Below are 17,955 nucleotides of genomic sequence, written 5' to 3' on the forward strand. Positions count from 1 at the left end.
AATATCCAGGTTTAATTAGACACCTGCACTCCTGGGTGGCCCCAAAGGGACCAGGAAGTCATCAACATGACCACTGGAGAGGAAAAGGGAAAGCCACGTGTTTATATTTTGGGGAGCAGTTAAAATAGCCTATAGGATGGCCTTGACCTTTCCTGGGGAGGGAAAGTGTTTGGTGGGCCACCTTGACCCTCCTTGGGGAGGGGTCAAGGTTCAAGGCACGTAGGAGAGGGAGGCTGGAGGCTCGGATTTATAGTGCCTACTTACATTTGTAAGAAAAAGAAAAATAACTGAGTAACGAGAAGCTCTGTTTTTGAGATTTTTTGTTTTGTCTTCCTGGACACTGCACTAGTTACAGGAAACAAGCTGCTCTAGTTGAGAAGCTGGGGAAATCGAAAGCTATGAACACTGCTGGGAGGAGTCCTATTTCATCACAACTCTCCCAAGGGAAACAGCAGGAGGTCAGACATCTAGCATTGCTCAAATTAGGAACTCACTTTAACCAGTTTCCTGGTCTTCCTTGTTATTTTGTAGATACTACATTTTCTCAGCATTTAATGAGATTTCAACATCCTGCTGTGTACTTTTTGAGAGATTTATCTTCCTACACAAAATAGATAAGCCCTATTTCCTGCCTTGTTGAGGATCTACAGTCTGGACATTACTGAGAAACTTCCGGGAGGTAAGTTCTACCCTTGAATATAAGGAGTAGCTCTGTGAAACCAACAAGAAGGTAGGGGATCACTGTGGGTTCTTCCAGTGCTGGGTGTGAGGGGGGGGGGGAGGGCAGAGATGCAGCTAGCATTAAGGACAGGGAAACCCTGCAGCTGGGTTCTAATCCTTCCTTCAAGAAGATGGCAGACACATTTTTTTCTTTACCTCTGGGGCTTGAGGCAAGAAAAGATGCATTTTGGTTATTGTGGGTTGTAAAATAAACTTTGTAAGTTTGAATAAATAGAAAATGATAAAAGTCTTTAGATATCTTGGCTGGAGAGAGAGAGGAAACTGGTGGCTCTTGCACATGACTGAGGAAAAAATACAAGGGAGTGATATGAAAAATTACCATGAAATAATATTGAGTAGAAAATGCATTTGCACATGGGGCTGTATTATCTAGTAATATCCTAATACTACACAGCACAAAAGCCAGCAGATGTGTATAGTAAAAATTTTCTAAGATTAACAAACACAGTGGTTCAAATACATCCTGTTTTAATAAGCATATTTAACATTTTCTTCTCCCCTTTACACAAGGTAGTAAAAACTATAATTAGTCACTGGGAGAAACTTTCTGTCATCACGAAAGTTACTCTTTTTGCTTGGTTATATCTTATTTATTTTTGGTTTTTGACCATACAATGTGGGGGATAAAGGAGAGTTAAATACAAATATACTTCTATTTCTACTTTTCAAATGTTTTACAAATTTTTGTGTCCTCTTGCATAGTACTCCATATGTACTTAAACTTTATAATTTAAATGTTGATTAGAGAATTATCTCCATACTAGAACATATTGATAAGTTTATCAGTTATGTTGCTCAAACATTCTAGATACTAAAAGATGTTTTTGCCTTACTCATTCAGTAACTGATACACTGTTGAATTGACCACAAAACTATGGGTTCTCCTTTTGATATTTTTCATATTCACAGATGTGTGTTCTCACAAATATTGAACATATATGATGTAAATATGTGTGTGATATGTATACTTGTGTGAAAATATAATCCATGTTTTACAGAGCTGTTAATGAACAAAATCATAACAAAGAGCATGCACAATTATCAGTGGTTACATCTATAATTAAAACTATTATAACATCTAGGATGAGAAGGTTTATCATATTTTGGTATTTAATAAGAGTTTTTACCTTCAATACTACTAAAGCTCCACCATGGATTTTGTTTAGTTTCTAGTTAATTTTGGGTGTTTTTCACTGCTAAGGGATATTTTATTAACAACCTAAGGGTACATTTCTTAAATAACATTTCACAAAAGTTGTCGTTGGACTGGTTAGATCCTTCATTATGGGCTGGTAAACAGCGGGTTTCTGTTCTGCTTCTGCTAAGGTCATTTCACTGTAGAATGTCTCTATCTTACATCAACAAAGTGTATGTCCTCTTTCATCTGCTTCTCAACCATGTTGAGGCACTTCCTCTTCCACTGTTTTTAATCAGGTCTTCATTTTTGTATTTTTCATGAAGGAAGAATTGTATGTTTTTTTCTTACTCAATTTTTTTAGTTCTTTGAGAGAGTCACAGTGTAATTTGCTTGTATTCAACCCCTTCTACATCTCCTTTCAAATACCTATTCCCTTCTCTACCGAACCAACTTTGTCAGTCATCAATTACAGTCTGTGATCACCTAACAATGGGCCATGCCTTTATTAAGAATGGTTCTCCCCCTTCCAGCAGCTATCCATTGCCCAAAGCTCATAAGCTGAGACTTTGTGTCCACCACTTCTCACTTCATGCTGGGGTTTCATCTGGCTTAAACTTCTGACGCAACTACAACTGCTTTGAGCTCACATCTGTGTGCAGCTGTGTTCGCAAACACTCTATCCCTGTAGTTATTCACCATCTCTGGGCTCCAAAATTTCTTCTTTGCCATCTTTTTCAAGTATTCCTGAGTATGGTGGTAATGAGGCACATACTTCCTAATTCCCCCCCCCCCAAAAAAAAAGAACCTTGGCATAGCAACAATAAGATATAGGCAAAACCAAAATTCTGTGCTGTAACTCCAAATTCTGTAGTTCAATGAGTTAGGAGGTTTCTGCACCACAAAACAGTGTCTCAAAATTTCAACGCAGCAGAGACACCCTACTTTCTTTAACAGAATAGCACAGTTGGACAAGATTATTTCAGATCTTTGGTCTGACTACAAGTTCAGAACTTTCCATTTTTGAACTTTCCATGTTGTCATTAAATAGGCCCACTACCTATTATCTTTATCCATAAGTTAGGCAAAAACACTATAGATTTTTTAACTTGGTCATCTAAGAAGGAATAGTTTCACTATAGATAAGAGAGCAGCAGCTAATGCCACATTCCTTTCTATTTATTGATAGCTAAATGTGCTTAAACAATCTGACTTAGGAACTAAAAATAAGGAAGTCCTTTAATAAGTGCTTAAACCAAAAAGACCTACATCAGAGATCTTCCTCTATTTGGGAAACAGATTCAGTTCTTTGTGGCAATAGAACCTGCAGAATTCTCCTCCTGCTACCTCCAGGTTTAGAGGAGTAGAGGAACCAGTAGCTAATCTGGGTGATTTATGCTTTCCTCTTAGAAATTACTTTTATTCAAAGAACTGTTTTTCTCAGTGACTCAAGGTAAGTCTGTTGGACCTGAAGGTTAAATGTTGGAACATCCACACATGGAGACACGTAAAAAAACCAAAAAACAACAACAACAACAACAACAAAAAACTAAGCCCAGCAGACCTTTGCTTTTCATTGTATATATGGAAACTCTTCAATATCACTAGCTAGAAACACCAAAAACTAAGAGCAGTGGGAGCTGTCCTCACTTTTGCAGCCTTCCTCCCCCCAGGGAGAGCACAGTGCAAGACACTCAGGGCTGCACAACTTGAAGTAAAGTGAAACCAGTGTCATTCTCCCCATCTTTTAAACTACCTCCTGTCTTAGCAGTTCAGGGATTGCAATATCCCAGTCCAGTACCTGAGAGATTTATTCATTTATCTTTTTACTGAAATAAAACTATCTCTGCTTCCTGCCTTGCAGCCAAACTAGGATCTGGACACTGCTGAAGAAATTTCCAAGAAGGTGAGTCATTCCCCTGCTATATAGAGTTGAGAACTCTGTGAAGCCAAGGGCAAGGGTGGGGGTAATGTGGGGGCAACAGAGGAGATTGGAGGGAGCAGGGCTGCTGGGAGATGCTTTAGTGGCATTCTGATGGTTCACTAGGGAAGATGGCAGACATATTTATTCTACACTTATCCCAACAAAAATGTATTTTGATTAGGATAGATGGTAAAATGACTTTTAAGTCTAAGTATAAGAAAATGAAAAATGAAAAGAAGGCCTTAATGATCTTGGTTGGAGAGTGAGAAGGAATTTGCTAGCTGTGGTGATCATGTGGGTAAAAGATAGGACAGAGACATGAAAGAAGTACCATGAAATAGTATTTTGTGAAAACAAATCTGGATCTGTGGCAGCATTCTGTTGTCCTCTGATATCGCATGACACATAAAACAACTGAAATGTATAGTAAAATGATCTTCAGATTCACACGATCATTTAAGTACAAGTGTTCTTAATTGTGCACAGTCACAACATAGTTACCATTTCTTTAGATCAGTGGTATTTCACTCGAGGTAGTTTCTGTCATCTTGAAAGTTTTTTGTTTTCTTTGCTTTTCTTTTGCTTTTCTTTTTGTTTGAGTTTTTTTTTATTATGTTCTGGTAGAAAATGTAGGGAGCTGATGATGAGCTGATGAGAGAGTTATTTAGAAATATATCTCTGTAGCCTATGTTTAGAATATTTTATATACTTTCCATGTACCCTGTAAAGCCCATAATATGTCTTTGAACAGAATATTTTGGAAGTTGACTTCAGATGTGTATATCTGTAAGCTTATTTCTATTGGTATATCATTTGGGATTCTCAAGCATTCTAAATTTTTGCACATGTTCTTACCTTGTTCATTTAGTGATTGAGACATCTACTTCTGTACCTATCAGAATATTGTGAATTTTCTCAAGTTCACAGATGAGTATGCTATTTACAAATACACGAAGAGAATATTTGTGCATCTGTGCACTTTTAAAACAAAACATGCTCCATATTGCTACTTATTATGGTCCTATGAAGAGACACAAAATACTAAGAAATAGCATACACTGTTATTGGTGTATAAATCCATAATTTAAACTATTAACTCTTTCTAAGCAGAGGTTCTGGTTGTTTTTGTCATCTTGACACAAAATTATCTGAAATGAGCTGCCTGAGTTGAGAAAATTCCCTTTTCAAAATTATCTGGGCATATTTTTCATTATTGTTTGATGTGACTTTGCATATTTTAGAGAGGCTTTGAAATTTGAAAGAAATGTTAAGTGTTTTAAAGAGACTGAACATTTAAAGTGTTTATATTTTTAGCAGTGAGGCTGAACACATATTAATATCCAGGATTTGATGGACATAGATTGACATTGATTCACGTATAAGATTTTGTATAATACTGGAAATTCCATTGAAGTTAGGATGATTAGCTCAAATTTATAATCAATAACATTCTAATAACAAAATAAAATTTATGTTCTCGTAAAAATGGGACCCACAAAAATTATACATAAACTCAGTCATCACATATCTGGTTGTATTTGAAATAGTTGTGTTTTCACAAGTACCAACCTAAATGCAAAGTTTCTCTTTTAATTTTCACAAGATGTGGAGATCAGTGTTGTATGATGTACTATTAAAAGTCAGTTTTAGTCTACTCCTTGAATATGTAGATTATCTATTTTTTTAAATGTTTTATGGCTTACAGAGTATGACTTTTTCTTAATACTCTTTATCTTCCCTGTCAATTGTGCCTGCGTGTGATTCCATTCATTCTTGGGTTTCTTTGAGCATGTTCAATTTTTGTTCAACATGTTGAAGATGTTCAATTTTTTCAGAAAAAAAAGAAAGAAGAAACAGTTAACAGGCCTAGAAATTAAAGTCCTATTACACTAAGATCAATATAGGCAGGATTCACAAACTGAAACAACATAAATTTGAGTTAGAAAATTGCGTTCATTCCATTCTTTGAAGATCATCAAGGAAGAATATAAATATGAAAGAGCTACAAAGCAAGACACTCGGTCCATTGGGGAATTTTGGAAATTTCCAGAAAGCAAATTCTTAGTTGCTTCTAATTTTTAAATTTTGTTATTTCCGTACACATTTCTGGTATAGGAGGTCCTTCTGTTCATGTGTTGATTTCATTGGTTAAATAAGGAAACTGCATTGGCCTTTTGATAGGGCAGCAGCTTAGGTAGGTGGGGAGACAGAACTGAATGCTGGGACAAAGAAGGGCAGAAGACAGATGCCATGGATCTCCTGCCTGGGACAGACGCCAGTTAGAATCTTTCCCAGTAAGCCACGACCTCATGGTAATACACAGATTGGCAGAAATGGGTTAGATCAGGATGTGAGAATTGGCCAAGAAGATGCTAGATATAATGGGCCAGGCAGTAATTAAATTAATGCAATTTCTGTGTGGTTATTTTGGGGGTTAAGCTAACCAGGAGGCCGGGCACAGTCCGCTGCTCCTTCTACTACACATTTCCCTGATGAGGGTTAAAAGACATACAAATATCATAGTAAGTTTAATTCTACTCCTGCTTAGAAGCATACATTAGGAGGTTTGCAAACAGGAACTATGAGTAGTCCATTCACAGGTTCTCAGTTTTATTAATGGTGCCAGGTATAGGTTTCAACTCATAAAGGTCTTAAGTCAAATCACAAAATAGATGATTAATCCCATAATATTCATGCTACTATTATACCAGTGAGCATGTATTGCCAGACTGGCTATTATTATAAATACAAGGGATCACCACTGAGGAAGATAAATGATTGTTTTGCTGCTCTACTATTGTGCATAGTACCTTCCAGAATTAGAAACCTATCAAGTAGAGATAAAGCTTCCAGGTGAGTATCAATCTCATTTCTCCATGGTTGGTGACTCAAACTTATGTCATCTGCAATAGAGTCTTACCATCTGGAGTGAAATCAAGAGCACTGGCAATACGCTATATGTTGGGGGTCTATGAGAACTGGCTGGCCAATAACTTCAAAAGAGGAAATCCATTCCTACTACTGGGCTTTTGTTTAGCTTAGGGTACTTTGTAGAAGCATTGTCAAACCACTATAGAATAATTTCATGTAAATTCTTTATAGGTAGATGATATGTAACTACATGATAGATGATAGATAGATAGATAGATAGATAGATAGATGATAAAAATGATAGATAAAGTTATGTGTAGTATGCGTTTTAGGAAGCTTATTCAGTACTAGATTTCTATTTTAGTTTTTTGAAATGAAATTATTGTCAGCTACTCTTCTTTCTTTTCCTTTCACTAGCATAGCCTTCCACCAAATATCTCATTTAACTCTTAGGTTTTCAAAATTTATGAAAAGTAAACAGAGAAAGAAATGTGAGAATGCCTTTCTAAACAATGAAGAAGAAATTAGTCATATCATAAAACTTCACAATAGTATATTTTGTAAATTTGAAGAATATGATATCAGAAATTAAGATAAGCAAATCAAAAAGGGCATATTATTTAAGGACTTATGATATATCTTATAAAGAAGAAATATTTTTAATAAATCAGGAAACTATTACCTTTAATATTACCATTTGGGGTAGATTTAAGCATGACTTGTTAGAAATTTTGTCTATGAGTAAGAATCACTAAGTCAAGCCTGAAAGATAAAATCAAGAAACTATTGACATAATTCCACTCACTAAATTCTAGGGCACTACTATGAAAATTATGTAGATGTTTGGGAAATTAACAGTAATATCAGCATGAAGTTACCAAAGAGCACAATCTAAGCCCAAATAGGACAGGATGGTAGTGAGGGTTGTTTGCGAGAACACCTAGCAGACAAGGCTCAGAGACTCAGAACAGGACATGCTACTTAAGTCATTGTTCATCCAGGTATATTGTAGAAAGATGCAGTCCATTTTTACATAGGCCACTTAAGAATGGGAAAAATCAGAACCCAAAGGCAGATATCCAGCAAACGGCTTCACCGCCAAATGGGAATGGGAAATGAACCCAGGATTTTAGCACTTGGAGCCCAGACTCTAAGCACTGCAGCAAATACACATCTATCACTTTTCTTCCCCTACAACTGCCACTGTCCCAAGTCACCTAACATGGCTAATGGGGAAGAATTTCCTAGACTTGTTTGTTAATTCTGAAGTTCTACGTCAATTTCACACAGTGGCATGCTTATCTCTCTCATGAAATTATGGATAATATTATCAAGTCGGGTCATGGGGTCATCCACTCACACAGGAATATCCTGTTTGGAGAATTGTCTGTGTATGTGTGTAATGCTGTATCTATTTTCATCTTTTAGGCTTCTCCATCATTTTAGAGATAATGAATGACTATAAGAAAATTGTTCTTCTAAAAGGATTACAGGGTATGGATGATTACCATTTTAGGATAATTAAGTCCTTACTAAAAAGAGACCTACACCTGTCTGAAAATATGCAAAATGATTATGACAGAATTAAGATTGCTGACAAGATGGAAGAGATATTCCCAAAAGATGCTGGACTCAACAAACTGATAGAAATTTGTCAAGAAATTAAAGATCTTAAAAATCTTGTTGAAAATCTTAAAGAAGAGAAGGCAAAAGGTAACAGAGGAATATCCTGGTCATTCATCTTTTCTCCACCCTTCTCAAACTTTCTATCTCCCTGTAGTATCAGAGCTGATAGGTTGGTTGCTTTCCCATTGTGTTTCTTAGAAGCTATAGGGGTTGAAGCAATTCAGATGTCAACAAGTTTATTTCGAAAAATCATTTCCTACAAAGGAACTTGATGTATTTCAGGGTAGACATCATTTGCATTGGAGGTTAAAAAAATAAAAATCTGTTGTTGAGATAGATCAGAACATCCAAAATGGTAGAAAAACTAGGAACTAATAAAGTGAGAGTTGAAAAAAATCATTTAAAGCATATACAGTAATAGAGTATTTATATATATAAATAACAATGTTACACATTTGTTAATATCTTTTCTGATAACAAATACAATACAATATTTAAGTAGAGATCTATATCATAGGCATATGAAGAAGTTTCTATTCATAAAGTGACTGAATTTAATACATATTAGTTATACTGGTGCAGAACTCTGACCCAGAATTCAGCATAAGGAAGCCCCGATAGTGCAGTATCTCATTTTACAAGTCTGTGCCAGATTTCTTTTCATTGGTGTCTATGATTTGGGTGTGTTATACCCAAACATGATGAGTCAGCATGATAAAAACTGGATTTTTTTTTATTTTTCCATTCAAAAATTTACACTTCCTCCCATCCTCCTATTCCCCTCCCGCTCCCCCACTCACCCTCCTCCTTCCCCTTAAAACTGGATTTTTAAGAGAACAGTAAGGAAATAGAAGTGAGAAAAGCTTGGCTGATGTATATGGGTTCAAAACAGGAATTTTCTCATTTCATAGGGAACAAGTAAGGAAAATATCAAGTAATGCAAGATGGTGACTAAGGCTATGTCCCTACAGTAAGCTAGTGAAATAAACATTGATATGAATGCAATGGAGAAGAAATTGCAGGAGAACTAGATATTTCCTTGATCCTCTGCTTTGGTTTATGGGGGCTGTTTTTTTTCATTCGTTTGTTGTGATGAAAATTATACCCATCCCAGTAAAAGGAAAAAAACCCATGGGCAAAAAGAAGCAAAAAGCAGATTCTGCTGTACCTACATCGACTACAAGCAACACCTTAGCATCTGATGGAGGGGAGACATCCACAGCTCAGGTGAGCCTGGGGAACAGTGGTGGGCTGGTAGCGTACAGAGGTAGTGCCTCTTGCCCCTACTCTGTCCATCAAGTACTTACTGCTTTACTAGTTTATCTTCAAGCGTTATCAAAACTTATGATAAGTGACCATGTGGCATTAATATGTGTTCACTCCTACTAGAGATGCTGTAAATGTGAAAATCAGGTAGAACAATGTCTGTTCCACGTGTACTCAAAACCTAGTTTTCACATTCAAATTCAGTTTTGTCCTACCATACAATTAAAGATAGAAAAAATGTATATATAACTTTCTTCTACCTTTATTTAATCAAGCCTGTTATCCACACATTTTGTCATATTTATGATCATATTTTGCCTGTCCAGAGGGTGAGTATTACCCCTTCAAGTCCCCAAAACATTCAGGCATAGTTAAATTAGTAGTAGATTGAGTAACTAGATTAATAGATTTCTACTACCCAATAATGAAGACACACTCTGCTCGCTTGATACTGAGATTCATTAACAGGCCAATGGATACACTTTCAGAAAAGAAAAAGTATGAATGAAGAGAAGCTTGAAGTGAAAAAGACCAAAAAGTCTAAGGGGCCAGATTGCCCTGACTCTCCTGGAGAAGCCACAGTCAGATGCCAGACCCCAGGACCCCAGTTCTCATCTTCGACTTCATCAAATCCTTCTTTGGCTAAGGTACAAGGTTTCTGCCTCCCTTTCATTTCTTCAATCCAAATATCAGAATCAGATCTTCAAGGTTCTGATCATTTTTCCCACTTATCACTAAGATTTAATTAATCAGACACATATAGAGGTTGGATATGATAGATACAGATCTTCATCCAAAATCAGAAACAAACACATAAATAAAGGTGATACAGATAGAATTCTCTGTACCATAATATTTTGTTGCCCTGGGGACACTTAATGAAAATGGTATTTCTTCTGGCCATGAAGAGTTTCCTTACTTGTCTTCATCCCAGGCAAGGAGAGGTGAAAATTCCAGTACATACAATAGTCACTAGCAATGGACTGCATAACTCCTCTCTCACACTCTCCCATATCTCTTCCTTTTAAATGACTGACTTGTAATAAATTCTCTTTAACACGAATCAAGGGTACCTCTTTCTTCTGAATTTTTGGCTTACTATATATTCATTCCAGCTAAAAATCCTGTAAGTGTCCAAAGACACCTATGCTCCGAATTTTAATGTTGGTATCTTGCTCTATCCTTAATATTTCTTTCCAGAATCCCTAGCCACACTAAGTTAAAAACTGATAGTGCTAACCTGAATAAAATATTCTTGCTTTTTTGTTTATTACCAGTTATGACACATAACTAATATTTATTTTCCAACTTTACTGCGCATTGTAAGATTATGGTTGCCCTATTTTTCTATAGATACTTTCAGATCTGAGATTTTCAGAAACTTAGAAGTAAGAATCTGCGGCACACAATGGCTGTCTGTGCTCTATGCGCCCGTCGCCATGCAGTTCGTGAGCCGGGCAAGGGACTGGAGATTGAAACACACAAAGAATCACAGACAGAGAGACACAGGTCATTCTTTATGGAGGAATGCCCCAAGAATGTCCCCTTTATTGTGTGCAGGGTCAGCTCATATAGAGATAGCCATGCCCGAGCCAAAGGCACCAAAAACCATTCCCCTGCTATCAGGAACTCCTGAGGGTCTCATGCTCAGAGCAGCTGTAGGCACTCAGATCAGGGGAAAACAAGTTGTTTACCAGAAATTCAGAATCGAAGTTCACTGTTCCCAACAAGAATAAGCACAGCCAAGAAGCGTAAATGAGAGCTGTGCAGTCCAGTTAAGGCTCTAATAGGTGTCTGGTAAGATATAGAGGTCACAGAACAATGTGATAATATAGGTGAAATTAATAATCAACCAGTTTTTGCTTGGATCTAAGTGCATTCTATGAGATGAAATCCATAACTGAAACTGCTATAGCAACCAAGAATCTGAGGCTAGATAGATTACAGATCTGGGAAAAACAAAATCTACTACTATTATTCTGCTTAAGGAACATAGCAATAACACAACTCATAATGACAAGCTGTCATCTAAAGATCAGTGCTTCATTCAGGTCTCATCAGAGAAGCTTCTTCTTTCCGTATTAAGGAATTATCACAGAGACCCACAATGGCCAAAGTGCAGACAGTGAGAGACTTCACAGTATCCATCCCTCAACAGAGTGTCTGTATCAAATCCCACTCCTCAAGATTCAGAGGTCTCTGTTGAAGAAGAGGAGGAACAATTGTAAGAGCCAGAGATGGTACATGATTTCGAGATAACAGTCTCTTTCGGACAAACATGACCGATGTACATCTGAGCTCAGAGACGGTGGTGGCACACATTTAAAAAAACACAGGTTCAAGCTACCTGGAATCCCAGAACAGAGAGGAGGAAATAGACACAGAGTCCCACCCCCATAAGAAGCTATTTTTAGTTGATACCCACTAGCAAAAGGATGATCAGTTTTCTCCAATGGAGACTATCAACCATAGTCTAGATCAGGTCCCACAGCTGGGAGTGTTTGGCCAACAAAGAAAGAATTCCATATGTATGTATAGCGTTTTTTTTTTTTTGTTTTATTTGGAATTTTTCAGTTTTGTTTGCTTTTATTTTTTGAGAGTGAGAGAAAGAACACTAAAGATTTCAGAGGGTGGAGGATCTGAGAGGAGCTGAAGGAGTGAAATCTTGATAAATATATATTGTATACAAAATTTTAAATAAAAACAATAGAAAAATAGAAATTTTGGGAGAAAAACATATAGTGGGAATAATTAAAGAATATTTGGAAATTTGGGAAAGTGTGTATTCACCAGAAACTGAGAAAAAAGGAAGTGAGCTGTAATTCATTTCATGTTTACTCTTCCCAGGTCAGGCTGTCTTCACTTTTGACTTCCAAATATTTCTGCAGTATCATCGATGTTAGTCTCATAGCGCATAAAGAATGGGATGATTGATGCCTCTCATCTTTCCTGAGTACTCCCTGGAGGAAACAAAAGATTTGTCACAGAGGGAAAACCACAACATTGTCAACATCCATCTCTGGACTCTCCCTTTCCTCTCTCAATCTCTCCTTCCGTATGCCCTCCTTTTCTTCTCACTTGAAGAAATATATTCAGCTGATTAAGCAAAAAAAAAAAAAAAGCAATTTTTACTCACCCCAAACCTTGCCATTTAGATAATTTAAAGGATTTTCTTAGTATTTTTCAGATATTTTTTTAATTATGTGGAAAATTTACTAGTCTTAACATCTTACAATACTTATTACTTGGGTTTTTTTTTTTAATTCAACATAACAGGACCATCTCTCCAATTTCATAAATTAACATGCATATAATTCAATGGCTACATCAGTATTTGTGCTTCTTTTTTAAATATTTAATTACAGATTTATTATCTACTACCACAATTTCAGTTCCACTTTTAATGTATACACTGGAAATTGTTTACATTATGAATTATTTGGTGGTCTTCATAATAGCCCACTAATTTATTTTATACATATCCTAAAACTTTCTTGTTAATTTTAATCTAGTCATTGCTGATTGCTTACTTATATACACATCACTACCACTAACTATATTGCTTTTTGATTTTTATGTTATACCAATTGGTTATACTGATAGAAAAATCAGATCCAAGTGAACGCTAATCACTAATAGGTAATGACTGTGTGTGACATGATGCTTGGATTATTTGCATTTCCGTGGGTCTATGACGACAACTCTATCTCCTTATATGCAGATGTCCAAGCTTATAGCTTTTCATTGCTTTGCATATTCTGTTTTACAGTTAGTCAATCTTCTCTTCATTGAAATACTCTGTATTAGTCTGTGATCTCAGAACACTGCACAGAAAAGAGATTAGAGGCCTATGAATATATCACTGTATTATAAACCCCCAATATTGAGGAAAAAAATCTCCAAACATTGAGGACATGACTCTAACCAAAGGACCTCTACCTGAGCCTATTTAAAAGTGGTGGCTGTGAGCCAGTTCATGTTGTTTTTGATCATTTGGTAGGAGCAGGTTGGTATCTCCAGAGGAGACATACTTTGATTTGCACCCACATAATAACCTAAGAAACTCCAGTTATATGTTTTATATTTACTATTCTCTAATCCAACAATATTTAATTTTCCCATTTTATATTCTTCTGTCATAAGAGAAAAGGATATATTTGAGTTAATGATAATTTCACTTAAGTACTTCAGACAATTGCTCTCAACAGCTTGTGCTGTGTTCATGCTGAACATCCTGTCTCTCATTAGAAAGATTCCTCTGCTTTTCAGGGAGAGTGTTCAAACTTCTGTGGCTGAAGCCCATTGCTTTAACTCATTAGTTTTTTGTTTTATGAAAGAATTTCTCTTTACCTTATCTATAGTACTACAAATACATACAAACCTTTAGGACCAATATGGAGTTTGAGATTTATTTTATATGAAGGTTAATTTTTATTTGTTGCTAAACTTACAAGTTTATATCCCTGTGATTGTTTAACTCAGAACCAAAAGACACAGACCCTAAGAAAGAGCGCTACCAAAGGGGCTGTTGGCCAAAATGATGCCATGACCGTGATGGTGCTCAATGCAGCGGAGCCATTTGAATATGAGTCAAGAGAACCTGGAAGAAAGATGATGTTTCATGCTACAGTGGCCAGTGTGAATGAGTATTTCCATGTGAAAGTTTTCAACATCAACCTGAAAGAGAAATTCACAAAAGGGAATGTCATCATAATCTCCAATTATGTCAAGTTCAGAGGAATCATAGAGATAAAGGCAGACTCCTATGTGATTAAAGCTGAACCCAACGAAAAGATTGAAGTTCCCAAGAAGCTAATCAGTAAAGCAAATGAAACTCCCATGATTTCTGATATTCACAAGAGTGTAGGTGGAGCACTGTTTTATGGGTTATTTACATTACACAAGGTAATATTTAAAAACTTGTTTTTGTTTTTTTTAAACTGGAATCAAATATGATAACTTTCCAGTCACAGCTTAGTGACAATATTGTAGCACAGTATTCTAGACCAGGGACAGAAGATGAAATCGTCCCAATATTAGAGAATAAAAGTGGGTGCCCTTTTCCTACTCCCTAAGATGTCTCTGAAAGAGCTCCAGAAAATGACTTGCCAAGGATTTTATTTTGCTAGTTAAAAATCAACGAGAAGGAATGGTGCAGGCCACAGGTCATGGTCATGCCAACAATATCAATTTTTTTAGATATACTACAACTATACAATGCTCATTATTTTCTTTCTATGCATTCTGTTTCTACAGATTCTTTGAAAAGGGGTAAATATTGATTGTGACATGTATTTGAAATAATAAATGGATGAGTCATATCCTCACAAATTCAAAACCATTCAATAGAATAAATTTACTCTCTCTGCAGACAGAAGGTTTAATCATTTAATGTTGACTCATATCTTATTCAGTTACCTAATTATTTCTGAAGACTTTAGCAACAAAGAATGATTGTATGAAATTACCTTTAGGGAGTAAGTAAATTTAGTTTTTTCCTTTACAAATGAAATTTTCCTTTACAAATGAAAATATGTAAAGATATCTTATTGATGCATCAATCCCCAAATTCTGAGTATTAAGATTTTAAAGATTTATTCATTATGTACACAGCATTCTGCCTGCATGTATGCCTGCACACCAGAAGAGGGCACCAGATCTCATCATAGATGGTTGTGAGCCACCATGTGGTTGCTGGGAATTGAACTCAGGACCTCCGGAAGAGCAGCCAGTCCTCTTAACCTCTGAGCCATCTCTCGAGCCCCAAGATTCAGTTTTTAAAAAAATGACAACCTCGGTGAACTCAACAAACATTTTATAAACTTGACAATTTAAGATTCTTTAGTCCATCTTCTGTCAAAAGCTCCTTTATTTTAAAGCTGTTACTTTATAGCAAACTCCTTGGTGACAATGCTTATGAACACATACAGTGAATTATGAAAGCCAATACAGTATGATTTGGGGACTTTGACTTTCTTGGGCATGATACTGGAAAAAGCTAAGTAAATGAATAGAGTCCAAATGAGTGAACTACTGGAATCTTACCTGTTCTGGAAATTCCATTCAATCTATTGAATGAATGAATGAATGAATGAATGAATGAATGAATGAATAGTAGAAGAAAATGTCCATTCATCCTTTTATAAGAGGATACAAAGATGATTACCCCAAGTTTTGATTCCTGAGATTGATCAAGGTGACTTTTGGAGAATCCAGACTATTGAGGAATAGAGAGTAGTAGGAAGCAGAAAGAACATTAATTGTCGTAACACTTCCAGGCAGAAATCCTCTAGATAACCAAAGTAAATCATTGCAGTAATAAAAGAGACTTCTTTGGGAAGACATCACTGAAGATGCCTATATGCTTATATCTGAAACAGGTTTCATGTTTTCCTGTGATTTTTGAAATGAAAAAAAAATCCTTTTTACGTGTATAACAAAATGAGAAAACTTTCAGAAAAGGAATGTTAATTTTACTTTTGCAGAAAAAGGTGAACCCAACGAACACAATCTATGAAATAAAGGACGATACAGGAAGTATAGAAGTTCTAGGGAAGAAGAAATGCTACAACATCAGCTGTGAGGAAGGAGACAAACTGCGACTCTTCTGCTTTCAACTGAAAACAATTGACAAGCAGCTGAAGCTGGTGTCTGGCGATCACAGTTTCATTAAGGTATGAAGTAGACAGGGAACAGATTTACCAAAGCAGAAATTCACGTTTTCTTTAGGATTCCAAATATGAACTTTTCAGTGTGGAGTACAGATAATTCTGTCTCTGGAAGGGAGAATTGAAATAATGCCCTCATACTCGTTTCTATGGGGAAAATTTTCAAGAATTTATATTGAAGGAATAATCCAAAGACTATTGTATACAAGATGTACGAGGAAGTTAAAATGCCATGCAAGTACATTTGAATAGTGATCAAGAGCAAGAGTTTTGAATAAGTCAGATGTGATTTGAATGGCAGCTTCAACAATTAGGACGTGGCTGGTTCTGGGGAAAGTTTAACTCTTAATCTGTACTTTAAGGGAAGAAATGCCTATATATTTATGAGTTCACACAGTGCTTAGCACATCTTAAGAGGTGAATAAACATTATTTTCTTGATTGGGTAAATCACTAGAGAGAGAGAGAGGTCTAAGAAAGAGAAATGGCATAAAAATATACGAAAGTGAGGATCAACACTGTTAATTCCACTACACACAGAAATATACAACCTACTTAAATAAAGTCATGTTGATCATGAACAGCCTTCTCTTCAAGGACAATATAGTTGGAAAGAGGTGTCTCAAAATAAGCCAATATGATGAAGAAGATGAAGCAGAGATCAACATCCTTTGAGAAGGCAGAAAGGCCATTGAGTGCAATAGACAAGGATGGTTGACTGGAGAAATATAAACAATGCTTCAGTTCAAATGTTAGAATTTAATAGTATCTCTCATTGTCTTTTTCAAGGTCACCAAGGCTGGAAAAAAGAGAATATCTGCTCTCCTTCCTAACCCAAAAGATGGAGAAGCAAGTGGCTACCCTCAAAATTAATTCAGTGCTTTTAACCGTGGAGCTTTTAAAATAGAGACACCAAGCAACTGGAAATAAGCAACAGCTTCAGTCGTATATCCAAGCATTTAAACATTTTGTTACTTGATTTGTGATTATGTATTTTCATTTGTAAAACTCCTTGCTCTGTTTTTTTATGAAAATAACACTTGAATTTAATTTTTCTAGTGTAGAAGTAATAAAAATTTCTTTTGAAAAAGATACCTTCTTTCAGTCAAAGTAGCCAACTACAATATGGGGAAAGATTTTTACCGACTGCACTTCTGAGAGAGGGCTAATATCCAAAATATATAAAGAACTCAAAAATCTAGATAATCCAGAAAACAACCCAATTTAAAATTGGACTAAAGATCTAAGCAGAGAATTCTTGAAAGATAAAGCTCAAATGGCTGAAAAAGACTTAAAGAAATGTTCAGCATCCTTAGTCATCAGGGGATGCAAATCAAAACTATTTTGAGAAATCATCTTTTTTTCTTAATTTGTATTGCTTTATAAATAATACAATTCAAAATTTCCACTTCCTCCCCTCATCCCATTTCCCTCCTGCTCCCCCACTCCCTCTCCTCCCTCCCCCTCCAGTCCTAAGAGAGGTCAGGGTACCCTGCCCTGTGGGAAATCCAAGGCCCTCTCCCCTCTCCATCCAGGCCTAGGAAGGTGTGCATCCAAACAGACTAGGATCCCAAAAAGCCAGTACATGCAGTAGAAACAAATCCCAGTGCCATTATCATTGGCTTCTCAGTAAGCCCCCATTGTCAGCCACATTCAGAGAGTCCGGTTTGATCACATGATCCATCAGTCCCAGTCCTGATGGCTTTGGTGAGCTCCCATTAGACA

General features: G+C 36.2%; 1 protein-coding gene across 2 annotated transcripts; it reads left to right on the forward strand.

Annotated features, from left to right (window-relative positions):
• Positions 1-400: 400 nt before the first annotated feature.
• LOC101986054 (interferon-activable protein 205-B-like) lies at positions 401-17,324 on the forward strand. 2 transcript variants are annotated; one of them, XM_026789981.1, is made up of 9 exons: positions 439-679; positions 3,741-3,782; positions 8,100-8,165; positions 8,254-8,384; positions 9,412-9,524; positions 10,052-10,210; positions 14,046-14,468; positions 16,049-16,237; positions 17,020-17,324. In XM_026789981.1, exons 4-9 carry the CDS (start codon positions 8,273-8,275, stop codon positions 17,101-17,103), a joined length of 1,080 nt encoding a protein of 359 aa, XP_026645782.1. In that variant the 5' UTR covers positions 439-679; positions 3,741-3,782; positions 8,100-8,165; positions 8,254-8,272; the 3' UTR covers positions 17,104-17,324. The 2 variants fall into 2 exon arrangements, with proteins under 2 accessions (XP_026645781.1, XP_026645782.1); XM_026789980.1 differs by having other exon boundaries at positions 401-679; positions 8,100-8,384.
• The last annotated feature ends 631 nt before the right edge of the window (positions 17,325-17,955 follow it).

This window comes from Microtus ochrogaster, unplaced genomic scaffold, assembly GCF_000317375.1.
Source record: "Microtus ochrogaster isolate Prairie Vole_2 unplaced genomic scaffold, MicOch1.0 UNK35, whole genome shotgun sequence".
Taxonomy (NCBI): Eukaryota; Metazoa; Chordata; class Mammalia; order Rodentia; family Cricetidae; genus Microtus; species Microtus ochrogaster.

Excerpts from the sequence above, each read along its gene's own strand:
- LOC101986054 (XM_026789980.1), top strand. The coding sequence starts at position 8,123 with ATGAATGACTATAAGAAAATTGTTCTTCTAAAAGGATTACAGGGTATG. Across the intron at positions 8,385-9,411 it reads TAAAGAAGAGAAGGCAAAAG|TAAAAGGAAAAAAACCCATG; the intron begins GTAACAGAGGAA and ends TACCCATCCCAG. Across the intron at positions 16,238-17,019 it reads GCGATCACAGTTTCATTAAG|GTCACCAAGGCTGGAAAAAA; the intron begins GTATGAAGTAGA and ends GTCTTTTTCAAG.